The sequence below is a fragment of the Papio anubis genome, chromosome 18 (assembly GCF_008728515.1).
Source record: "Papio anubis isolate 15944 chromosome 18, Panubis1.0, whole genome shotgun sequence".
Taxonomy (NCBI): Eukaryota; Metazoa; Chordata; class Mammalia; order Primates; family Cercopithecidae; genus Papio; species Papio anubis.
In genome coordinates, this window is record NC_044993.1 from 20,160,884 (window position 1) to 20,187,410 (window position 26,527).

Below are 26,527 nucleotides of genomic sequence, written 5' to 3' on the forward strand. Positions count from 1 at the left end.
CAATTGATAGACAAGTTAGACAAACAACGGGCTACTAAAAAAGAAGTAGGAGGCTGGGCATGGTGGCTCACGCCTGTAATCCCAGCACTTTGGGAGGCCGCAGCGAGTGGGTCACCTGAGGTTGGGAGTTCAAGACCCGCCTGACCAACATGGAGAAACCCTGTCTCTACCAAAAATACAAAATTAGCCAGGCGTGGTGGCGCATGCCTGTAATCCCAGCTACTTGGGAGGCTGAGGCAGGAGAATCACTCGAACCCAGGAGGCAGAGGTTGCGGTGAGCCGAGATTGCGCCATTGCACTCCAGCCTGGGCAATAACAGTGAAACTCCATTTCAAAAAAAAAAAAAAAAAAAGAAGTAGCAAAAGGGGAGGGTCCAACACCAAGAAGGACCCTGCATGTAATGCCCTGGTCTTTCTTTGCTCCAAAACTAGACAGTGGTGAATATTCAAATCATTCTACATGGTCTTTTCTTCATAAACTTCCCTCTAATCTGGCATTTCAACATGGATGGGTTTTCTCTTCTAGGGAATATTATAGGTTCCAACCTAACATGATTTTTCCAAAAGAATCCACCTCTCATAGTCTACTTTTTCTGTTTCATTTCAGTCATACAATAAATGATTGCTAAATTTCACTTCTAAATATATTTGATATGGGAGATTCCAAAACACACTTTGTTTCTTTACTAGTTAGTAGTTGATGATTCTGGTAAGTAGCCTAGCAATTTGAAGAAGTACTTTCTAGTGAGAAAAATAACAGAACAAGACATATCTAAATTTGAGGGGAAATGCACTTTTAAATTTACACACAAGTAAATAAGTGTGGTGAGAACACAATTACTCAGTAGCTATCTTTCTGGCTGTAAGTTACCTTTATATTTTTAGGATTAGCAATCATCTCTCTTTTGAAGCTTGGCATCCCAACAGCCCATTAATTTCACCAAATACAGGCAATCCTGATTACAGACCTTAAGTATTCTCAGGAGTTAGTTGGTTTTTATAATTAGAAAAGATATTAAACTATCTATCAGGAAATTATTACTTGGTGAAAGCACTAATCACGCAACCAGGTACAGTGGCTCACGCCTGGAATTCCAGTACTTTGGGAAGCTGGGGCAGGTGGATCACGAGGTCAGCAGCTGGAAACCAGCCTGGCCAACATGGTGAAACCGGTGTTTACTAAAAACACAAAAATGGGCCAGGTGTAATGGTGTGCACCTGTAATTCCAGCTACTCAGGGGGCTGAGGCAGAAGAATCGCCTGAACCTGGGAGGTAGAGGTTGCAGTAAGCCGGAATCGTGCCACTGCACTCCAGCGTGGGCAATAGAGTGAGACTGTGTCTCAAAAAAAAAAAAAAAAGAAAGCACTGTAAGTTGCCAAAGTGCCTAATTTATACCTAAAATAATTTATTCATAAAATCTATCTGTGCACAGCTAATATGCATTTTACCAGTAAACAAACGTACTGGTTAAGATTAACTTTAATAAACAGTCATATTCCTATTCTCTCATTTATTCTCAAATAAATTGTCAGCTGTGGCAATAATCTAGTGTTATTCTTTCAAATAGAAAATGTTTTAGTAGTTGAGGATCATAAGAAATGAAATTAGGGTGGGCACAGTGGCTCACGCCTGTAATCCCAACACTTTAGGAGCCCGAGGTGGGCAGATCACTTGAGGTCAGGAGTTCAAGACCAGCCTGGCCAACATGGCAAAACCTCATCTCTACTAAAAATACAAGAATTAGCCCAGCATAGTGGCAGCGCCTATAATCCCAGCTACTCAGGAGGTGAGGCAGGAGAACTGATTGAACACAGCGGGGTGGAAGTTACACTGAGCAGAGATCACACCACTGCACTACAGCCTGGGCGACAGAGTAAGACTCCATTTCAAAAAAAAGAAGTGAAATTGAAGAAAAATAGGCCGAGCATGGTGGCTCATGCCTGTAATCCTAGCACTTTGGGAGGCCGATGTGGGCGGATTACCTGAGGGTTGGGAGTTCAAGACCAACCTGGTCAACATGGTGAAACTCCGTCTCTACTAAAAAATACAAAAAATTAGCCAGGTGGTAATTTCAGCTACTCAGGAGGCCGAGGCAGAAGAATCACTTGAACCCGGAGGCAGAGGTTGCAGTGAGCCGAGATCACGCCACTGCACTCTAGCCTGGGCTACAGAGTGAGACTGTGTCTCAAAAAAAAAAAAAAGAAAGAAAGAAAAATAAGCACTTTAATGTTCACACAAAACAAAAACTACACTACCTAACAGTGCCTTTTAACCAGGCCTTTTGATGAATACAATCACACCTAGAGTTAATCTAGCAGTTATCTAGGGTCCTTATGAACCCCTATCAATGTCTAATTAATAATACAAATATGAAGAGAATACCTTTATGAGACTTAGTAGGGTTTACAGTTTCCATAGCTATAGAAGTATGTCTTATTTCACTAATACAGCTTTTCTTCTTCCTGGCTCACTGCCATAATTCTGTGACATTTATTAGAAAACTGCAATCCTATTGCTACTATTAAATACAAACATTTGCTTTCCAGAAATCAACAAAATCAATCAACCAAGCATATTAAAAGTCAAAAAAATTTCCGATCGAGGCCGGGCATGGTGGCTCACGCCTGTAATCTCAGCACTTTGGGAGGCTGAGGCAGGCAGATCATGTGAGGTCAGGAGTTCAAGACCAGCCTGGCCAACATGGCAAAACCTTGTCTCTACTAAAAATACAAAAATTAGCCAGGCGTGGTGGTGGACACCTGTAATCCCAGCTACTCGGGAGGCTGAGGCAGGAGAATTGCTTGAACCTGGGAGGTGGAGGTTACAGTGAACCAAGATCACACCACTGCATTCCAGCCTGGGCAACAGAGTGAGACTCCGTCTAAAAAAAAGAAAAATTCCAGTCTAAACAAGATTAATATGTCTATGCCTCATGAATTTTTCACAAAGTCATCTGTAGTCTACTCTGGCTTATCAAAATCTAGTCTTTGATGATCAAAGATGTAATATAGTCAGCGGTATTTAGGTCATCTCATTTACATCTAAAGCTAAAGATTCTAGGTCCCACGTAGAAAGTAACAGAAACTCACACTCTCTGAAAACAGAAGGAAGAAAACCATAAATGACAGACAACTAAAACACTATATTCTTTTAAATGCAAAAATGAAAATATTCTCCTTTCCACATACCACCACACAATTACGTCTCACTAACTTTACAAAAAAAAAGTAGTGCATCTTACTCTTAAAAATTTCTAGTTTTTTGAACGCCTTTTTTAATTGCAGTAAATTATACATAAAATTTACCATTTTAACTATTTTTAAGTGCACAATTCAGTGGCAATAAATCTATGCATGACACTGTGCAACCATTACCATTATTCATTTCCAGAACTTTTTCATTGCTCCAAACAAACTCTGTACCCATTTAACTATAGCTTCCTATTCCTCCCCTACCCTCAGCTCCTGGTAATCAATATTCTACTTCCTTTCTCTGCCTATTCTAAGTAGTTCATGTATCTAGTTCCCTGATGTAAATGGAATCATACAATATTTGTCCTTTTCTGTCTGGCTTATTTCACTTTGCATGTGTTTTCAAGGGTCATTCACACTGTGGCATGTAACAGAATTTCATTCTCTTTTAAGGGTGAATAACATTCCCTTGTACTTATATACCACATTTTGGAATTTATCCATTCATCTGTTGATACACACCTGGGTTGTTTCCATCTTTTGGCTATTGTAAACAATGCTGCTAGGAACATTAGTGCACAAGTATCTGTTTCAGAGTCCCTGCTTTCAGTTCTTTGCGGTGTATACCTATGAGTGGAATTGCTGGATCATATAATTCTACGTTTAACTTTTTTGGGGGAACCACCTGTTTTTCACAACAGCTGCACCATTTTACATTCCCACCAGCAATGCGTGAAGAAAGCTACTTTTATGAGACAGCCCCACACAATTAAAAAAAAAAAAAAAATTGGGCTGGGCGCGATGGCTCACGCCAGTAATCCCAGCACTTTGGGAGGCCGAAGGCAGGTGGATCATAAGGTCAGGGGATCAAGACTATCCTGGCCAACATAGTGAAACCCCATCTCTACTAAAAATACAAAAAAAAAAAATTAGCTGGGCGTGGTGGCATCTGCCTGTAGTCCCAGTTACTCGGGAGGCTGAGGCAGGAGAATCGCTTGAACCCAGGAGGCAGAAGTTGCAGTGAACTGAGATCACGCCACTGTACTCCAGCCTGGCAACAGAGCGAGACTCCATCTCAAAAAATAAAAAATAAAGGAAAACATAAATTCTATTCTGTTTTGACAACACTTGCCATCTTTTTAAACTCTTCCAGTACATTTATGTGTGTGAATATATATATGTGCACATATATATACATATTTTATGGAAATATAATTCACATATCATACAATTTACCTACTTAAAGCACACAATTCAATGGCTTTCAGCAGAGTCACAGTTGTGCATCCATCACCAAAATAAATTTTATTTTTGAGACAGGGTCTTACTCTGTCACCCAGGCTGGAGTGCAGTGGTACAATCATAGCTCACTCAGCCTAGACATCCTGGCCTCAGGGGATCCTCCCACCTGAGCCTCCTGAGTAGTTGGGACTACAGGCATATGCCACCATGCCCAGCTAATTTTTTTATTTTTTGTAGAGATGGGGTCTCACTATATTGCCCAGACTAGTCTCAAACTCCTGGGCTCAAACAATTATCCTGCGTTGGCCTCCCAAAGTGCTGGGATTACAGGCATGGGCCAAAACATGCCTGATCAATTTTTGTATTTTTAGTAGAGACGACTTTTTGCCGTGTTGGCCAGGCTGGTCTCCAGCTCCTGGCCTCCCATGATCTGTCCACCTCAGCCTCCCAAAGAGCTGGGATTACAGGTGTGAGCCATCCCACCCGGCCTATTTCAAATTCTATAATCACCTCATGTTAACTTGTTACATTCTGTTCTGTGGGGCACAGGCTTTTGAAGACGATTTTTAATTAAGTCCCACCTGCAAAAATAATCCTCCCAAACATAGAGAAGGGGGAGAAAGTCCTGCTGGGAAAAATTATGTTTTCTCATGTAGGATAAAGACACTAGGTGTTTTCTATGTCATAAGACTAAGGTCATATTTCTAGCTTTTGCAATTATTCATGACAGTCCTATTATCTCTTAATTTAACCATTCTAGAGTCTGTTATTTCAATCTGTAACATATCAGAGATATAAAGTTCCCTATGAGAACTTTAGCTCACTATATTACACAGTTACACATTTTGCCCTAAAGCTGCGTCTTTCAAGCTCCAAGAGAACTTTCTGATTCGAGTATTCTGGATGTAGAGAACAAATCCACCTCGATTTTCAAGTGTCGGGTGTGGTGGCTCACATCTGTAATCCCAGCACTTTGGGAGGCCGAGGCAGGCGGATTACTTGAGGTCAGGAATTCGATTCCAGCCTGGCCAACATGGTGAAACGCTGTCTCTACTAAAAATTCAAAAAAGTAGCCAGGTGTGGTGCCATGCGCCTATAGTCCCAGCTGCTCAGGAGCCTGAGGCAGGAGAATCATTTGAACCTGGGAGGCGGAGGCTGCAGTGAGCCGAGATGGCACCACTGCGCCCCACTCACTCCACTACACTCCAGATGACAGAGTGACACTCTGTCAAAAAAAAAAAAAAAAAAAGAGACAGAACAAATATACAATTTTCATTTTTTTTTTTTAAATTTTTTTTTTTTAAAATTAAATAATTCCCATTTTTTTTTTTTTTTTTTTTTTTTTTTTTTTTGGAGACAGTCTTGCTGTGTCTCCCAGGCTAGAGTACAGTGGCACGATCTTGGTTGGCTGCAACCTCCCCCTCCAGAGTTCAACCGATTCTCCTGCCTCAACCTCCCGAATAGCTGGGATTACAGGCATGCACCACCACACCCAGCTAATTTTTTTGTATTTTTAGTAGAGATGGTTTCATCGTGTTGGTCTTATGCTGCTGACCTCAAGTGATCCACCCACCTCAGCCTCCCAAAGTGCTAGGATTACAGGTGTTAGCGACCACCCCAGCCCGAAGTCTTTAAAGGCCTAGTTCCCCATTTGTAGTTATTTTAATGCAATTATTATTATTCCAACTGAAACCTGCTACATGGTTGCATATAACTAGAGCACAGTCCTCAAACTTCCAAAACCCTTCCTTCCTTCTTTTCTGGATGTAGGATTCATTCATTTACTCATTCATTCAACAAATATCAAGAACTTTTCAAATACAAAGCACTTGTGCCAGGTGTTACAAAAATGCAACGTATAGTCAATGCCTCAATGCCCTTAAGAAGCTTACCATCCAGTATAAATATCTAAGTAAAACTGGACTTCACTAGACGTTCTTTATGGTTTACTGCAGCTTTACTCCTATGACTGATTCTAATATTTTACAGATTTTATCATATGCTAGGTTTCTTTCCCTTAACACATGCATAATCTTGTGTTTAAATACAAAAGCTCAGCTAGGCCTGGAGGCTCATGCCTGTATTCCCAGCACTTTGGAAGAATGAGATGAGAGGATCACTTGAGGCCAAGAGTTCAAGATCAGCCTGGGCAACAGAACAGGAACCCGTCCCTACAATGTTTTTTTTTTCTTTTTAAATTAGCTGGGCATGGTGTTATACACCTGTAAACACTGAGTAGTCCCAGCTACTCAGGAGGCTGAGGCAGGAGGATTGCTTTAGCCCATGAGTTCAAGACTGCAGTGATTCATGCTCATGCCACCACACTCCAGCAGCCAGGATGACAGAATGAGACCTCATCCCTTAAAAAAAGAAAATCATAAATACAAAGGCTTTCCTACATTTTGACAAACCTTTCTTCAAATCATTTCCATAATTTTATTAACACTTAAAAAACAATGATTAAAAACAAATAGAATACTTACAAATAAATTTTTTAAAGAATTGTTGAGGCCGGGCGCGGTGGCTCAAGCCTGTAATCCCAGCACTTTGGGAGGCCGAGGCGGGTGGATCACGAGGTCAGGAGATCGAGACCATCCTGGCGAACACGGTGAAACCCCGTCTCTACTAAAAAAATACAAAAAACTAGCCGGGCGAGGCGGCGGGCGCCTGTAGTCCCAGCTACTCGGGAGGCTGAGGCAGGAGAATGGCGGGAACCCGGGAGGCGGAGCTTGCAGTGAGCTGAGATCTGGCCACTGCACTCCAGCCCGGGTGACAGAGCCAGACTCCGTCTCAAAAAAAAAAAAAAAAAAAAAGAATTGTTGAAATAAAGATCTAAAAAAAAATAAAAAGACATCCCATGTTCATGGACAAAAATATTTAATATTAAGACGGTAATACTCCTCAGATTAGCCTACAGATTCAACATAATTCTTATTAAAATCACAGCTGACTTCTTTGCAGAAATTGAGAAGTTGTTCCTAAAATTTATATAAAAATTCAAGGGACATTAAATAGCCAAAACAATTCTATAAAAGAAAAAAAGTTGGAAGGTTCACACTTCCTAATTTCAAAACTTCTACAAAGCTACAGTAATTAAGACAATATGGTATTGACATAGGATAGACATATAGCAAAATGGAATAGAACTGAGAGTCCAGAAGAAAAAAACAAAAACAACCCATACAACTATGCCCAATTAATTTTTGACAAGAGTGCCAAGACCATTCAATGGGGAAACAAGTCTTTTCAACAAATAGTGCTCAGGCAACTAGATATGCACATGCAAAAACAATGAAGCTGTTAGGCTGTTACCTCACACGATATACAAAATTAACTCAAAATGGATCAAAGACCTAAATGTAAGAGTGAAGATTATAAAGTTCTTAGGAAAAAACGTAAGTATACCTCTGTGACCCTGGGCTACACAATAGTTGTTAAAATATGACACCAAAGCATGAGCAACAAAGAAAAATAAATTGGCTTTTATCAAAATTAAAATATTTGTGCATCAAGTAACACTACCAAGAATGTGAAGCCAACACACAGAGTGGGAGAAAATTTTTGCAAATCAAATATCTGATAAAAGACTTATATCCAGGATATATAAAGAACTCTTACAATTCAAGAATAAGATGACAAATAACCCAATTTTATTTTATTTTATTTATTTACTTATTTATTTGAGACAGAGTCTCGCTCTGTCACTCAGGCTGTAGTACAGGTGCATGATCTCAGCTCACTGCGACCTCCCCCTCCTGAGTTCAAACAATTCTCCTGCCTCAGCCTCCTGAGCAGCTGGGATTACAGGCATGCACCACCACACCAGCTAATTTTTATATTTTTAGTAGAGATGGGGGTTTCACCATGTTGCCCAGCCTGGTCTCGAACTCCTGACCTCAAATGATTGGCCCTCCTCAGCTTCGCAAAGTGCTGGGACTACAGGCATGAGCCACTGCGCCCACCCGGCCTAATAACCCAATTTTAAAGCGAGAAAAATTAATAACAATGTATTACATTCTTGAAAATCACTAAGAAAACAGATTTTAAGTGTTCTCACCAAAAAAAGTTAATGCATATATTAATAAGCTCAAATTAGCCAATGTATACATATTTCAAAACAACATGCTGTACATGATATATAATATTTAATTTTTTTATCATAAAAAGTTCACAAAAGCCTTGAATAGGCATTTCTCCAAAGATATATTAATACTACTGTCTAGTAATCACATGAAAGGATGCTCAATATCATTAGTCATCAGAGAAATTAACTCAAAATCACAAGAAATACCAATTCATACCCACTAGGATGGCTTTATTAAAAAGACAGATAGAGGCCAGGCGCGGGGGCTCATGCCTGTAATCCCAGCACTTTGGGAGGCCGAGGCGGGTGGATCACAAGGTCAGGAGATCGAGACCATCCTGGCTAGCATGGTGAAACCCTGTCTCTACTAAAAATACAAAAAATTAGCCAGGTGTGGTGGCAGACGCCTGTAGTCCCAGCTGCTCGGGAGTTTGAGGCAGGAGAACAGCGTGAACCCAGGAGGCGGAGGTTGCAGTGAGCTGAGATCGTGCCACTGCACTCCAGCCTGGGTGACAGAGCTATACTCTGACTCAAAAAAAAAAAAAAAAAAAAAGATAGGTACTGACAAAAAATGTAAAAAAATCAGAACCCTCATACACTGCTGGTAAAAATGAAAAAATGGTACAGCCATCATGGAAAGCAGTTTGGCAGTTTCTTAAAAAGTTAAATATAGTTACCATACGACCCAGTAATTCCACTCCTATGTATAGACAGACCCAAGAGAAATGAAAACATCTATCTATACAAAAACTTGTACATGAATGTTCACAGCAGCATTGTTCATGACAGCCAAAATGTGGAAATGACACAAATATTTACCAACTAATGAATGGATAAACAAAATGTGGTATAGCCATAAAATGGAATACTATTCTGCAATAAAATGGAATACTATTCTGCAATAAAAAGGAATGAATTACTGATGCATACTATAACATGGATGAACTTGAAAATATTATCCTAAGTCAAACAAGCCAGTCACTAAAGACCACATATTGTAGGATTCCTTTTACATGAAATGTCTAGAATCAGGCAAATCCATAGAGACAGAAAGTTAACAAATGGTTGCCAGCACCTGAGGGAAGGGGCAAATAGAGAACGACTACTTAATAGTAGGGGCCTTCTTTGGAGAGATGATAAAAATGTTCTAGAATGTGTAATGATGATGGTTGCACCACATTTGAATATATAAAAACCACTGAATCGCACACTTTAAAATGGTTAAAATGATTAACTTTAGCGGGGCGCGGTAGCTCATGCCTATAATCCAAGCACTTTGGGAGGCTGAGGCAGGCAGATCACTTGAGGCCGGGAGTTCAAGACCACCCTAGCCAACATAACAAAAACCCACCTCTACTAAAAATACAAAAAATTAGCCTGGTGTGGTGGCACACTCCTGTAGTCCCAGCTACTCAGGTGGCGAGGCACGAGAATCACTTGAACCCGGGAGGCGGAGGTTGCAGTGAGCCAAGATCGCACCACTACATTCCAGCCTGGGCAACAGAGTGAGGCCCTGTCTCAAAAACAAAACAAACAAACAAAATGAACTTTGTTAACTGAATTTTTTCTCAATTTTTTAAAGAAATGTAATCAGGGCCGGGCGCGGTGGCTCACGCCTGTAATCCCAGCACTTTGGGAGGCCGAGGCGGGCGGATCACAAGGTCAGGAGATCGAGACCACGGTGAAACCCCGTCTCTACTAAAAATACAAAAAATTAGCCGGGCGCGGTAGTGGGCGCCTGTAGTCCCAGCTACTCAGGAGGCTGAGGCAGGAGAATGGCATGAACCCGGGAGGCGAAGCTCGCAGTGAGCCGAGATCGCGCCACTGTACTCCAGCCTGGGGGACACAGTGAGACTCCGTCTCAAAAAAAAAAAAAGAAAGGTAATCAGGACCCAGGTTTTAAGAATTTGGATTTCAGACGGGCGCGGCAGCTCATGCCTGTAATCCCAGCTCTTTGGGAGGCCCAGGCAGGCGGATCACGAGGTCAGGAAATCGAGACCATCCTGGTCAACACGGTGAAACCCCTTCTCTACTAAAAAAAATACAAAAAATTAGCCGGGCGTGGTGGTGGGCGCCTGTAATCGCAGCTACATGGGAGGGAGAGGCAGAGTTCACGTGAGCCAAGATCACACCACTGCACTCCAGCCTGGGCAACAAGAGCAAGACTCTGTCTCAAAAAAAAAAAAAAAAAAAAAGAATTTGGATTTCATCCTAAAGCCCGTGGATACTAGTAAAGGATTATTTAGGCAAGTGATAAGTTTGGATTTGTATTTTAGGGAGATAAACCCTGCACAATATAGTGCTATAAATGCCTAAACTTTTTTTTTTTTTTAAGTTTTTTAAGTTTCGCTCTTGTCACCCAGGCTGGAGTGCAGTGGCAAGATCTTGGCTTACCCCAACCTCCATCTCCTGGGTTCAAGCATTTCTCCTGCCTCAGCCTCCTGAGTAGCTGGGACTACAGGCACACACCACCACGCCCAGCTAATGTTTTTGTATTTTTTAGTAGAGACGCAGTTTCACCGTATTGCCCAGGCTGGTCTTGAACTCCTGATCTCAGGTGATCCACCCACCATGGCCTCCCAAAGTGCTGGGATTACAGGCAGGAGCCACCTCGCCCAGCCCTAAACTTTTAATATGTAATAAATATTATGTATTTAATTACATTACATATTAAAATACACATTAAATTAAAATACATATTACATTAAAAGACTTATTACATTAAAAGACTTACTACATTAAGTATATGAATGTAATTACATTACATATTAAAATACATATTCCATTAAAATACATATTATACTAATATGTAATGTAATGTAAATGTAGCAACACTTGAGTTGTTCTGAAGCTTATGCTAATAAAATCCTGGTTTCTTGCTACATTCTGAGTATGTTTGCCAAGTAATTTTCCTCTGGATACATACTTTTATTTTGCTTATTTAACAAGAACTCATATAGTACTTACTATGTGTCAAGCACCATTCCAAATGCTTTAGAAATATTAACCCATCTAACCCTCCTTACAGTTCTATAAGTCTACTATCCCTATTTTACAAGAACAAACAGTCACAGAAAGGTTAAGTAACTTACCTAAAAATCACACAGCCAGTTAGTAATGCATGTTTTTGAACTGGGTTTTTATTTACAACCCTGATAAATATGTGGGACTTTTGATCTGCCTATTATCATCTTTACCATTTTTAATTTCTAAAAATAGCATTTCTGTGCGTCTGTTCTCAATTTAGTATGCACTATTATTTTTCTGCGCAGAATCTACGGTGTTAATTCCATCCATCCTTGTGAAGTTTGGTTAAAAAATACTTTCAAGGAAGTGTCTTTTTAGTTTTTATTTACCATAGTTTACACTGTAAGCATGTTATTTGTATTTACTGTAATATAGTGGTAATTTAGTTAACTTAATGACATTCTGTATTTCAACTACTTAATTACCTAATTTTTTTTAAAAAAAAGCAATAATTAGTTTTTTAAAGAATTAAGTAGTCATTTTATCCAAAGCATCTATAATTCAAATATTACATATAAATTCTCATCCCGTACTCAATATTAAAGGCAAAAATTAAGAAAATGAAAGGTTCTTTAAAAATAATTATAAAATTACATCTGTGTTTATTTTCCCATCCATTCACCCTATGTTAGCCCAATATTCTAGAGAATATAATTTAATAATAGACACAAAAAAGAATACAGAAAAATGTCTTGGAGTTCACAATATAATTTTATTAAAACTTATGGCCAGGTACAGTGGCTTGTGCCTGTAATCCAAGTACTCTGGGAGGCTGAGGCAGGCAGATCATGAGGTCAAGAGTTCGAGACCAGTCCGGCCAATATGGTGAAACCTTGTCTCTGCTAAAAATATAAAAAGTTAGCCAGGTGTGGTGGCGCAGGCCTGTAGTCCTAGCTACTTGGGAGGCTGAAGCAGGAGAATCACTTGAGCCTGGGAGGCAGAGGTTGCAGGGAGCTGAGATCATACCACTCCACTCAAGCCTGGGCAACAGAGTGAGACTCTGGCTCAAAAAAAAAAAAAAAAAAACTTATTCAGATTAAACTTTTATAGTGTTTCTAAAGTTCTTACAAATGTCAATTAACAAGGTGTTTAGAAGTTGAATATTGACATTTGGGAACATTAATTTATCATTCATTCCATTTTACCGTATTTTTTTTCAAGTAAAATCTTTGTTTCAGTGTTTCAGAGTAACAATCCAACAACAAGTTGCTACTTATTGGAGAAAAGAAAAACATTAACAAATTCACAACTCCATTGTAAAGGATAGCTATTTGTTGGCTTCAGTCTATGTTTGGCTTATGGTCACTGCCATAGGACACACTTAAACATGTGTTTTATTGACTTAGATGACAGTAATGAAAACTTTAATTCAAACAAATAATTTGAGTTATGTAATCAGTCTTCTACCAACAAATATTTAAGTCTTCTATTGCATTGCTAATAAAAGCATGTTAATGCCTAATGTCTCAAACTAGCTATACAGAATACAGTATATGTATGATTATGGGCACATCTGAATTTTACTCAAAATTAGTGTTTATGATACATAGTTAAACACAAGATAGTACTCACTTGTAAGGGACCAAAAACTCACATTCTGCTTTCACCTTTATGCTTAACTGTAGAAACTATATATCAGAGTATAGTTGTCCCTTGGTATCTGTTGGAGATGGGTTGCAGGACTTCCCACAAAATTTTCGGATGCTCAAGTCCCTAATATAAAATGGTTTTGTATTTGCATATAACCTATGCACATCCTCCTATATACTTTAAAACATCTCTAGATTACTTCTACCTAATACAACATAGGTGCTACATAAATAAATAGCTGTTATACTGCATTATTTAGGGAATAAGAACAAGAAAAAGAAGTCTGTACGTGTTCAGTACAGGTAAAAAAAAAAAAATCTTTTTTTTTTTTGAGACAGGGTCTCACTGTCACCCAGGCTGCAGGGCAGTGGCACGATCTCTGCTCACTGCATCCTCTACCTCCTTGGTTCAAGTGATCCTCCCACCTCCGCTTCCCAAAATAGCAAAATATCACTATTCATATAGCTTACATTAATACTATTTCTTCTGTTGCCCAGGCTGGAGTGCAGTGGCAGAATATATATAACCCATATCCTTTATAGAAGTATCGAAGTGCACCCATTTTAAATGTTCCATGACTTTTTTAAAAAGTATGTATGTTTGTGTAATCACCATGGTCAAGACAGAGAAGATTTCAATCATTTGGTAAAGCTACCTTCTGGTCCGCTGTAGTTAATTCTGCCCACTCCGGCCCCAGGCAACTACTGATCTGCTTTTTCTTACCATAGATTAGGTTTGTCTTTTAAAGAATCTCACATAAATGGGTCTAAACAGTGTGTACTCTTTACCTTTTTGTTGTCGTTCAACGACCACAACCTTCTAAAAGGGAACACGGTATTTTAAAAACTGGGTATAAAGGTAAAAAACTGTTTGTTCCTTTATAGATTCCTGTATTATTCTATAATATAGCCAAGCATATATTTTTCATATATATACGCAAGTATAGGCTACTTAGCCATAATAGTGTTGTTTATTCATTCACTCAAGATGAATTTACACATAGGTTCTGGCCCATGTTGCTTACAGCTTATTAGAAGAGACTAAACTACAGGGGGAGGGTTAACTTGTAAACTACAATTTACAATAGCAAACCTCCTTTATAGAGGCTTGTTTTTCAGAAGAAGGGAAATAGAGAAAGGATACAAGATGCGATAGCAGAACAACAAAATGTATAGACTATCATGAGAAAATGGATACATGGGGTGAAAGGGGCAGATTAAAAAAGACAAAGCGGAAAGAACCAAAGTAAATTAATAAGGGCTCTATGCAAAATACCACTATTCATATAGCTCACATTAGTACTATTTCTTCTGTTGCTCATCTCTTCCTGAATTTACTTTGTCTCTGAAACATACTAGCAGAAATAGGGAACAATGGCATCCATGCTTCCATAAAACTCCTGCCAAAGAAATCAAGAGCCCTATGGCACCTTCATTTCTAAAGTAATTCTCCTTAGGTGGTGGCTTCTGCTTAGCCTTCTCCTACTTTTCACTTCTGAGTCCCATCATCAGCCAGGACAGAGGTGTTTCTCGACCTCCTGGGCTCATGTGATCCTCTCACCTCAGTCTGCCTCCCAAGTAGCTGGGACAACAGGTGCATATCACCATCCTTGGCTAATTGTTGTAGAGAGGGGGTTTCGCTACGTTGCCTAGGCTGATCTTGAACTCGTGAGTTCAAGTGATCCCTCACCTCAGCCTCCCAAAGTGCTAGGATTACAGGCGGGAGCCACTGAGCTAGGCCAACATAGGTGTTTTGATCAGCCACCTGCTTCATCTAAATGTTAAAGACACTCACCAAAGTCAGGCAATGATTTGCTAATTTGGAGTGTCAAAATCTTCCCCAAAAGGGTCATAATCATATTCTTTATGGATTTTTGTATGTGGCTTATAAAATTTGTCTCATTACTTTATGGAAGCTGCTTAGCTAAAGAATCCTACACAAAGCATTCTTTTTATACCATCTGAACAATGGTGTAATCTTATTAAGGCCCAAAGTATAAACGCCAATTTCAAATGTTCTTTTTTTTTTTTTTTTGAGATGGAGTCTCACTCTGTCACCCAGGCTGGAGTGCAGTGGTGCGATCTCGGCTCACTGCAAGCTCCACCTGCCAGGTTCACGCCATTCTCCTACCTCAGCCTCTCAAGTAGCTGGGACTACAGGCGCCCGCCACCATGCCCGGCTAATTTTTTTGTATTTTTTTAGTAGAGAAGGGGTTTCACCGTGTTGGCCAGGATGGTCTCGATCTCCTGACCTCGTGATCCGCCAGCCTCGGCCTCCCAAAGTGCTGGGATTACAGGCGTGAGCCACCGCGCCTAGCCTCAAATGTTCTTACTGAATGTAAGACAGTCAAAATAATCTCGCAACTCTGGAGTAAAACTGGTGAAGTTCAAATTCCAGCCTCATCCACAAGATACGTGCTCTTGGGAAAATTAGTGGATCCCTCCGTACCTCAGTTTGCTCATTTATGAAATAGGGATACTGGTACTACATCGCAGGATTTTTCTAAGAATTAAATATGAAAAATATATGTAAAATGCTGTTAAACATAAACTGCTTGACATATAAATTGCTCAAAAAAGGTTTTCAATTATTACTAACACTGAATTTATTCTTTTGACTAGCATGTCCTACAAAGATTGCTTCAAGTAGACTTTTTAAATTAAAACTAAATTTTTTTCTTCTCTTGCTTTATTTATTTTATTATTATTATTTTTAAGACAGGGTCTTGCTCTGTTGCCCAGGCTGGAGTGCAGTGGCAAGATCCCATGATCCTGCAGGCTCACTGCAGCCTTGACCTCTTGGGCTCAGATGATCCTCCCACCTCAGCCTCCTGTAAAACATAATTTTATAAAGATAAGCATAATCAGCCTGGCGTAGTGGCTCACACCTGTAATCCCAGCACTTTGGGAGGCTGAGGCAGGCGGATCACAAGGTCAGGAGTTCAAGACCAGCCTGACCAATATGGTGAAACTCCATCTCTACTAAAAACACAAAAATTAGCTGGGCATGGTGGCGCATGCCTGTAGTCCAGCTACTCAGGAGGCTGAGGCAGGAGAATTGCTTGAACCCGCAAGGCGGAGGTTGCAGTGAGTCGAGATCGCACCACTATACTCTAGCCTAAGCGACAGAGAGACACCGTCTCAAAATAAATAAATAAATAAGTATAATCAACAACTTAGCTCACTATTAGAAACTTTTCTGTTCTTCTCTCATCTTCAAAACTAAATACCAAATTCAGTAAAAGACTAATCATAATGTTTCCTGGATGAAAAAGTGATAAACATTCATGGGTGGGAAGCAATAATGATGATCACATATATACCACACAAATATTAAAAATAAAAGAGAATGGGCCAGGCACAGTGGCTCATGCCTGTAATCCCAGCACTTTGGGAGGCTGAGGCAGGCAGATCACTCAAGGTCAGGAGTTCGAGACCATCCTGGCCAACAGGGTTAAACCCCAACTCTACTAAAACAATACAAAAAATTAGCTGGCCATGGTGGTGCGCGCCTGTAATCCCAGCTACTTGGGAGGCTCTGGTGGGAGAATTGCTTGAACCCGGAAGGCAGAGGTTGCAGTAAGCCAAGATTGTGCCACTGCACTCCAGCCTGGGCGACAGAGCATGACTCTGTTTCAAAACCCCCTCCAAAAAAAGAGAGAAGTATATATTTTTCGAAAGCTATTAAGAACAAATAAAAGTAACTGAACTCTCATGTAACAAATGTTCAGTTCAAATCCTTAAATATATATATACTTTATTATATCAAGTTTATTTATATCTGAAAGCTAGATCCATTATCTGTAGTTAACTCATAAGGGAAATCTCTACCTTTTCACTCAAGTACATAATTATCACTGGTCTTATACTCTGTTAGTTTATTTAACCTTGACTTTTATTAACACAAAAGCAAACAAGACACAGGAACCTTTTTTGTGTAACTTGAAATAAAATATTAGCCACAGCAAGAAAAGACAATAATATAAATTAATAAGCAATATTTCTATTGAAAAATGTCTTACCTCTCTAAAGTTAACAGGTCTATATTCTATGCCACTGAATAATCAAGCCTAACTGATCTCTCTGATTAATCTGATCTTTGTTTTTTTTGTTTTTTTTTTTGAGACTGAGTCTGGCTCTGTCGCCCAGGCTGGAGTGCAGTGGCCGGATCTCAGCTCACTGCAAGCTCCGCCTCCCGGGTTTACGCCATTCTCCTGCCTCAGCCTCCGGAGTAGCTGGGACCACAGGCGCCCGCCACCTCGCCCGGCTAGTTTTTTGTATTTTTTAGTAGAGACGGGGTTTCACCGTGTTAGCCAGGATGGTCTCGATCTCCTGACCTTGTGATCCGCCCGTCTCAGCCTCCCAAAGTGCTGGGGTTACAGGCTTGAGCCACTGCGCCCGGCTGATCTTTGTTTTTTTCTAGTTACTCTTAATATAAAATATAATCTAAGGAATCAACTTTTTCATATAAAAGTGGCTGTTTTGGCCAGGTGCATTGGCTCACGCCTGTAATCCCAGCACTTTGCGGGGCAGAGGCAGGTGGATCACCTGAGGTTGGGAGTTTGAGACCAGCCTGACCAACATGGAGAAATCCCATCTCTAATAAAAATACAAAATTAGCTGGGTGTGGTGGCGCACGCTTGTAATCCCAGCTACTTGGGAGGCTGAGGCAAGAGAATTGCTTGAACCCACAGGCAGAGGTTGCGGTGAGCTGAGATTGCGCCATGGCACTCCAGCCTAGGCAACAAGAGCGAAACTCTATCTCAAAAAAACAAAACAAACAAAAAAAAAAAACGGCTGTTTTTTATACATAATACTAATCACACTAGGAAATGTTTTTTTGAACTACCACTTTGAAATTTTAGGGGACTCCTGGAATAATTAGAGTCAAGAGTAAATTACAAGCAGGTCAAGAACCACCTGATTAGAATATGAATTTATGGCAGGGTGCAGTGGCTCACGCCTGTAATCCCAGCACTTTGGGAGGCCGAGGCGGGCAGATCACGAGGTCAGGAGATAGAGACCATCCTGGCTAAAATGGTGAAACCCCATCTCTACTAAAATACAAAAAATTAGCCAGGTGTGGTGGCAGGCGCCTGTAGTCCCAGCTACTCGGGAGGCTGAGGCAGGAGAATGGCATGAACCCAGGAGGCAGAGCTTGCAGTGAGCCAAGACCACGTCACTGCACTCCAGTCTGGGCAACAGAGCGAGACTCCGCCTCAGAAAAAAAAAAAAAGATATGAATTTATATCCTTCTATTTTAAATAAGCAATAGAATTCTAGTATTGAGTGAAAATAATGAAAGCAGAGTTCAGGAGGGGACACAAAAACAGATGGTAAGCAATCAGAGAGATGGATCTAAAGACAAGAAGCTGGGATGAACTAGGTATGAGTTTTGACATGTTTGAACTTCATTACTTCCATAATACTTTTAGTTTACTAGACATAGATCCATAGAGATTATTAGATACTAAACAAGAAAAGAATTCAATAGATTATTTTTCATGTTCAAAGTTTTCAAAAAATCCTTTCCAAAAAGGTATCTTCATACATAAAATATTACAGGCATTTATGATCTAACTATGATATAACAAGGGCCCTAGGAAGATATATAAATCAGAAATATTCTATAAAGTCAATAAAACATTGCTACTATGTTTAGGATTTTCCATTTTTGCACTATAAAGTATAATTCTGGATGGTACCATATCAAATAGATTAGCAGTAGTAAACAAAAAATCATTGTTTATTTTCTCCTCATTGTCATATTTCACATTTTCTTTTAAAAATCTTCTGGTCTTAAATGTTTAATTTAAACAAAGATTGTGGCCAGATGCAGTGGCACATGCCTGTAATCCTAGCACTTTGGAAGGCTGTGGAGGGTGGATCATGAGGTCAAGGGATCAAGACCATCCTGGCCAACATGGTGAAACCCTGTCTCTACTAAAAATACAAAAATTAGCTGGGCATAGTGTCGCGCCTCTGTAGTCCCAGCTACTCAGGAGGCTGAGGCAGGAGAATAACTTAAACTCGGGAGTTCAAGGCGGAGGTTGCAGTGAGCCAAGATCCCGCCACTGCACTCCAGCCTGGCAATAAAGTGAGACTGATAAATAAGTAACAAAGATTGTATCAGATCAGCATTTAGGTCTTATTTAACCATTTCTTTCATTTGATACATCATATAATCTCTTAACGCATGCTTTTAAAATCATTAAAATTGTTAAATCTATTGTTTATATTTATCTATTTTTCCAATTTGCTTATATTCTTATTTTTCCTGTTTTATCTATGATTTTTCTATAATCTTATATTTCTCCATTTCTAGAATGATTCATTCAGTTTCATTTCTATCTTAGTTTTTCATTTGTCAAAATGAATAGTTTTCATTATAGAATGTATAACAAATGGCGCCTTTTCTCTGCAGCTGAATTTTTTTCCCAGGCACTTCAAAAAGGAACCCTAGCCTTCGAATTTGAACTTACTAATGGCAAACCATTTTATTTTAAAATATATATATAAACCATGTTCTTTAAAAAAGGAAAATACAAAATAGAATTGAAAATAAAAATCTGTGGTGTATACTTTTGTTCAGGATTTTTGTAATACAAGTTACTTTGAATATAATTGTAACAGCATAATTTTTATTTACTTATTTTATTAAGAGTGTCACATGTTAATTATGAGGTTATCAGAAACATCATTTAATGGCCGTGTATTATAACATTAATTAATTAGCCAGGACCCTTATCCCATTGTCAGGCAATTATCACATTAAATTTAAAAAGTGGTTGCAAGAAAGACTAGCACTGTTTTGATAGGAAGGTTAAATGCAAACTCAGTCGAACAGTAGACATTTTGAATCTACTTCTAAAGTTTAATAATACCCAAGTGCAGGCCGGATGCGGTGGCTCACGCCTGTAATCCCAGCACTCTGGGAGGCCAAGGCGGGTGGATCACGAGGTCGAGAGATCGAGACCATCCTGGCTAATACAGTGAAACCCCGTCTCTACTAAAAAATACAAAAAAAATTAGCCTGGTGTGGTGGCAGTTGCCTGTAGTCCCTGCTACTCGGGAGGCCGAGACAGGAGAATGGTGTGAACCCAGGAGACAGAGCTTGCAGTGAGCCGAGATCATGCCACTGCACTCCAGCCTGGGCAACAGAGCGAAGACTCCGTCTCAAAAAATAATAATAATAATAATAATAATAATAATACCCAAATGCAGGTTTTCCAACCTGTTTCCCCCCAAAAAAATTAAATTTGGAAAAGATATATTCTATAAAAAAAAAAAAATTATATCACACCAATTACTTAAATTCCCCTCACTCTGGGTCGAGTTTTTAAATACTATTAATAGATGAAAATCTAGACTACTGATGTAAAACATGCATACATAAATATTACTACACAGAACTTGATAGCATATACCATTGGTAGTTAGTATAGCATAGTAGTTAAGAGCCTAGGCTAAAGTGAGACTATGTGGATTGGAATCCTGGTTCTACAATTTACTAGCTTGTGACTCTGGGTGAGTTACTGAAGCTCCCTATATCTTCAATTGCTCATCTCTAAAGTGGGATAATAATAACCATCTCAAAAGGTAGTCAGGAGAATTCACTGAGTTCTTTTTTGTTTGTTTGTTTGCTTTTTGTTTTTTGCTTTTTTTGAGACAGAGTCTCACTGTCACCCAGGCTGGAGTTCAGTGGAGTGATCTCGGCTCACCACAACCTCCGCCTCCCAGGTTCAAGGGATTCTCCTGCCACAGCATCCCGTGTAGTTGGTATTACAGGTGTGTGCCACCATGCCTGGCTAATTTTTTTTTTGTATTTTTAGTAGAGATGGGGTTTTACCATGTTAGCCAGGCTGGTCTCAAACTCCTGACCTCAAGTGATCTGCCCACCTTAGGAGTTCTTATTTGTAAAGTTTCTTGGCACACAGTAAGCACTCTATAGCTAGCATTTAGTTGTTTAAAATTTTTTAACTTTAGCTAACATTTACTAAGCACTTACTATGTGCTAAATTAAATGCTTTACATGAATTTGCCTCAAATAATCTTCACAAAAACCTAGGATGAGGCACTGTTATTGCTCCCATTTAAAGATGAGAAAACTGAAGCAAAAAAGATTAAATTATTAGGCCAAGGCCATACAAGTAAATGTCAGAGCAATAATTTGAACTCAAATCTAGCAGCATGGCCTACAATGTTAACATGGGTTATAGAATACACTATATACTAGAAGCAGTAGCCTCCTGCAGTACTCTATTTTGAAAAGAGGGCAGGAGAGTCACAAGAGACTTTGCTGAAATAAACTAGAATATTCCAAGAAATAATTTATAAACTATTTCTTGGAATAAAATAGAGTAATTAAAAATTAATATAAGAAATAACTCACTGTCATACAGAAATATTTATATATGAAGTGATATGATGCTTGATATTTGTTTTAAAATAATCCAGCTTGGGAGAGAAGGAGGGATAAAAGAAACAAGATTAGATTGATAATGGTGAAACTGTGGTGATAGGTATATGGGGGTTCATTATTTTATTCTCTCTACTTTATCTATTCTTTAAAATGTCAATAACAAAAAAGAAATAGCAACAAGGTGGCAGAGATTAGACACTTCATTACAGAAGCAAACAACTTCTTTAAGACTCCCTATCTCAAAAAATTTTAAAGGACATGACATAATTGATACTTATACATGTTATATTTTATATATAATTTCCAAAAGGGTAGCCTTACTTTAAATAATTGAGAATCCTCTTAACTAAAATGAAAAATTAACAAAAGTATTTAGGCATAAACATGTAAATAAACATGCTAAATGGTTGTATTTCCATCAGCTCACTAAAAATATTTGCTTAAATAATTAACACTCATTTTTTTTTCATGTCTTTCTCCTCCCTGATCATCTCTATGATTATGACACTCTATGGTTTGTTGCCCAGGAAATGGGATGGGTTTGTACAAATATGTCTCTACAACATGGTCACAAATTGAATACGAATAAAAATCAGAAATCTGCTTCACTAAGAAACACTGCTAAAAATTTCTCACTTCAAATTGTAGTTTTAAAAATATTTGATTTTCATACTAATTTGTATCTATGGGATGCTTATATGTACAAAACAAATATAACCAATTATTAATTTGAGAACATTTTATATGCTCTAAATTATACTGTTAAAAAAATTTAGCTGATACTAAAGGACAAAACTAACATTAATTAAGCTAGACGCTATACTAGGCAATTTAATACACATTGGCTCACTAAATTTAAGAGACAGCTACATTTTAACAGGAAGAATATTAAAGTTTAGAGAGGTAAAATCCCTTGCCCAAAGTCATAGAACTAATAAGTAGCTAAGTTGGTATTCAAATTTAAGCTCAACTACAAAACCCACTTTCCCCCCGCTATCCCAGACTACCTCCATGGGAGGCAAAAATCTTCTCAAGTCAAACTTAAATATTTAGGGCCTTTTTAAAGTAGACCATAAAATGTTTGTTACTGGTTACATGTGTATTTCACGATGGTCGCTTGGCTCTGGATAAAGAACACTAACGCGAATGCAGAAAGTATTATTTCTTCTACTGTGAGACTTTTTTTACTTTTTTTTTTTTTTTTTGGTTTCTTAATTTCAGCCTTAGTTTCTCTTCTCTACAATGGGGAAATTAATATCTTTGCTGTCCAATTCCAGAATTATAAAGATTTAAAGATGATATATGTGAAATCACTTCAAAATCTACAAAAACACAGAATATTTTGTCTTAAAATGTTATAACACACACACATACACACACAAAGCCAAAAGTTGTCTAAAGTAAGTGTAAGCTGTTTAAACTAATCTACAAACTCTATTAACATTTCCAGAACTTTCTAAAACCCCTTCTTCTAAGCACAGCTCAATCATAATCACTATTACTTGGCTTTCGTTACCCTTAAGTATAATTCAGTAGTAATGGCATCAATGATTTTGCAATAAATAATTAACATATCATTTTGAAATGCTCAGCATATAAATGTTCTAAATTCTGAATTTTCAAACTAATTATGTGTTTGGTGTCACTCTTTTATATTCATGTTAATGTCTGGGCCTTTTCACATTCTATTTTGTGTATAAAAAGCTAAAATGAAGGTCTGGAATTCTAAAGTAGAACACTCAACACATAATTTAAAATGATTTTTTTTCAATGTTTCTCAAAGCAGATATAATAGCCAACAAGCACATCAAACGCAGCAACAAAATCCATTGAAACATTCAGCTGCTCTAAAAGAAGGATCAGACTCTTAAGGAGAAAACGACATTGTGTGAGTTTGCAAAGTTTCATACTTTCCCATTTAAACTCCATTTCAGAGAAACCTTTGCATACTAACACAATATGCTTTAAAATGGTACTTTGCTGACCTTCCAATAGTCCAGCTCTATGAAAATTCTGTGATGGGTGTAACTTCAGAGAATCTGAAAAACACAAAAAGCATTACGTACTTTTTATGCTGAATGAGGAAAAAAATGCCAAGGATAGCATACATCTCTTATATAACGGCAATGTGTGTATATATATATATTTTGTTGGGGGGGGGTGGGGACGGAGTTTCGTTCTTGTTGCTCAGGCTGGAGTGCAATGGCAGGATCTCAGCTCACCACATCCTCCGTCTCCCAGGTTCAAGCGGTTCTCCTGCCTCAGCCTCCCGAGTAGCTGGGATTACAGGCATGCGCCACCACGCCCAGCTAATTTTGTATTTTTAGTGGTGACGGGGTTTCTCCATGTTGGTCAGGCTGGTCTTGAACTCCCAACCTCAGGTGATCCAACTGCCTCGGCCTCCCAAAGTACTGGGAATAAAGGCACGAGCCACCGCGCCGGGCCAACTGCAATGTATTTTTAAGCGCTAAAGCCCATATTTGTAAATATATTCCCCGCAAAAGAGGCTGAATTGTCTCTATATTGGACTCTAAGCTAAACTTAGATTTTCATAAAGTATGTTTCATGGAAAATTATCTGATGATTACTGCCCAAATGGTGTTAATGTCTTGACTATTTTTAGCATTCAATTCTAACACATTAGCCCTGCTTTAAGAATCATCTCTTGATATGCCTTTTTTTTTTTTTTTTTTTTTGACATTCAAAACTACAATATTTCTAAAGTACTTCAGGTAATGTTGCCCAGAAAACAACCTACAGGATGGTGGCTGCCAACTAAAGTCACTGGAGCAACAGACAGTGGCTACAGTTACTAAGTAGGACTCTGTGTACAAAATCAATGGTCAGTCTGTAAAGTCCAGTACCTTTCAGAGTAAACCATCTCACTCTGACTCACTTAAACAATTTAGATACACTAGTATGAAGGTGAAGTCCCTTTTTTGGAGGGGGTGGAATAAGCAAACGGATGGATACATCAAACCAAAAGCAGAAGAAACACCTACATTTTTTTTCTTCATACGCTGAAATGAATAGTTAACAACCCAGTTACGTCTTTTGCCCCCTCCCGGTGGTTTAAAAAGCGGTGAAGAGCGCGGTGGGAGTATTTTGGTTTTGATGCCCCTTGCACAGGGAACCTGTTCTGACACATTCTTGTGGTGTCCAGTATAGGAATTTCACCTGAGTAGAGATCTGCTCCAGTGCTAATATTTCAGATGCTGGGAATCCCCTGCAGGCCTTAGCCAAAAGAGTTCTTAAATGAAAAATCTCTGTCCTGAGCTCCCTCCTGCAACCAGCCTTTGAACAGAAAAGCAGAGAAAATTCTCAAAGGACAGCGTCTGTGCCTGGGCTGGTCCTCCTGGGAGAGGAGAGGAATAAAACCAATCCAGAGAGGGCACCCCCATCTTTGTAAAGGAGAAGGGAGAAGTAATTAGAATGCCACGGAGGTGGGAAGAGAAAAAAAAAAAAAAGAAAATTCGGGCCCTTTCCAGCAAGAAGATGACGAGGAAAGGAAGAACGCCTGGTCGAGGGGGGCTGTCCCAACATGGGGAGGGAGTGGACTAGGCCGGAGGGAGAGGGGGTGGAACGACGGCGCACAAACAAGCTGGAAGGGGAGGAAAATGGTGACCCTGCACCCAGAACCGGCTCCAGGCCACGCCGCCCGCTTTGGGGCAACTTTGCTGGGGAGGAGGGTGCCGGTAAGAGAAGACGCGGCGACCCGATCGCGGTGGCCCCAAAGCGGGGCCCAGTCTGGGGCCATCCCCGAGCCCGGGAGGCCGGGGCCGGCGGCTCGCGGAGCCTGGCGGGGCCGGACGGGCTGAGAGCGGCTGGGAGCGACCGATGCCGCAGAGCCCCGGGGGCCGACGGAATCTGGGCCCCGAGCGGCCGGCGGCTCCGCGGGGGAGGGGCCGCCACTGCTCCGCCCGCCCCCTCCACCGTCACCCCGTCCCCTTCGGCCTCTGCCCGCTCCGGCCAGAGAAGCCATCGGGATCGCGGCTCAGCGGCCCCGGGCTCCGACGGGGACCCCTCGCCTTCCCCGGCCCTGTCTCCCCGCCCCCACGCCCCACCCCCCAGCCTGACTCACCTCGCGAGTACAGGGACTTGGGCGATTCCAGGTCTAGGTCCGCGCTGAGCAATGAGATGAAGTCCGAGGGCATCGCAGCTCGACCCAGCCCGGCCCGAGGGCAGCGGGAGGGGGGGAGCGGCGGTGGCGGCGGCACCTCCTCTCCGAGACCGCGGGCACCGAACCGGGGGCGACGAGGCGAGGGCGGCTGCAGCTGCCTCCTCCTCGAGGGTAGTGACTTCCACCGGGCCGAGGACCGAGGAAACGATGGCGAGGTGGAGGGTGAACTCCACGGGGACTGATTCTCGGTGGCCAGGAGAGGGTTCAGGGCGGGGAAGGGGAAGGGAGAGAGCCAAAGGGTCCGTTTCGTGCTTCTCCTCAGCGAAAACTGACGGTCGCCGCCACCGCCGCCGCCGCTGACAGGAATCTGAGCCCCGCCCCCCGTGGGGCACGGCGCAGGCGCGGAGGGGGGGCGCCCGGGAGCGCGGAAGAGCCGCGGCGGCCCCCGGAGGGCGGGGAGGCGCGCCAGGGAACAGCAGCAACAAGGGCCTCGCTTCCTGCCGCCGCTGCCCGGGTTGCTGTTCCCGAGCCGGGGAAGGGCCCCGCTGCCAGAGTGGGAGGGAGGTTGGGAGGTGGCCGCGCGCTGGGGCCCCGGGGAGGGAAAAGGTATTTGCAACGACCTGGTGGCGGCGAGCCTGAGGCGGCCAGCCCCGCGCCGAACCGAGCGCAGGAGACAGAGCCGGGGGAAGCGAGGTGTCCGCGCGAGCCGGGGACGGACCCCAGAGGCCGGCTATGGACGGGCCTGGCTGGCCCAGGGTCTCGCAGGGGGCCGGAGTGTCATCGCCCGGACAGCCACCAACCCTTTGGGGTTTTCATAGCAGTGTCTACAAAGGGACTGTCAAACCCATTTCT

General features: G+C 40.8%; 1 protein-coding gene across 11 annotated transcripts in view; it reads right to left on the reverse strand.

Annotated features, from left to right (window-relative positions):
• NFAT5 (nuclear factor of activated T cells 5) overlaps positions 1-26,052 on the reverse strand; it is a 136,439-nt gene extending 110,387 nt beyond the window's left edge. For 4 of the 11 annotated variants that reach the window (XM_009196763.3, XM_003917107.4, XM_031658135.1 and 1 more), the window contains exons 1-2: positions 25,637-26,052; positions 23,541-23,594 (exon numbers count right to left, since the gene is read on the reverse strand). In XM_009196763.3, the coding sequence (XP_009195027.1) occupies positions 23,541-23,594; positions 25,637-25,709 (127 nt within the window). In that variant the 5' untranslated portion in view covers positions 25,710-26,052. The remainder of the gene's footprint in view (positions 1-23,540; positions 23,595-25,636) is intronic. The other 7 variants (XM_031658138.1, XM_009196767.2, XM_003917106.4 and 4 more) reach the window with 4 other exon arrangements.
• Positions 26,053-26,527: the final 475 nt, after the last annotated feature.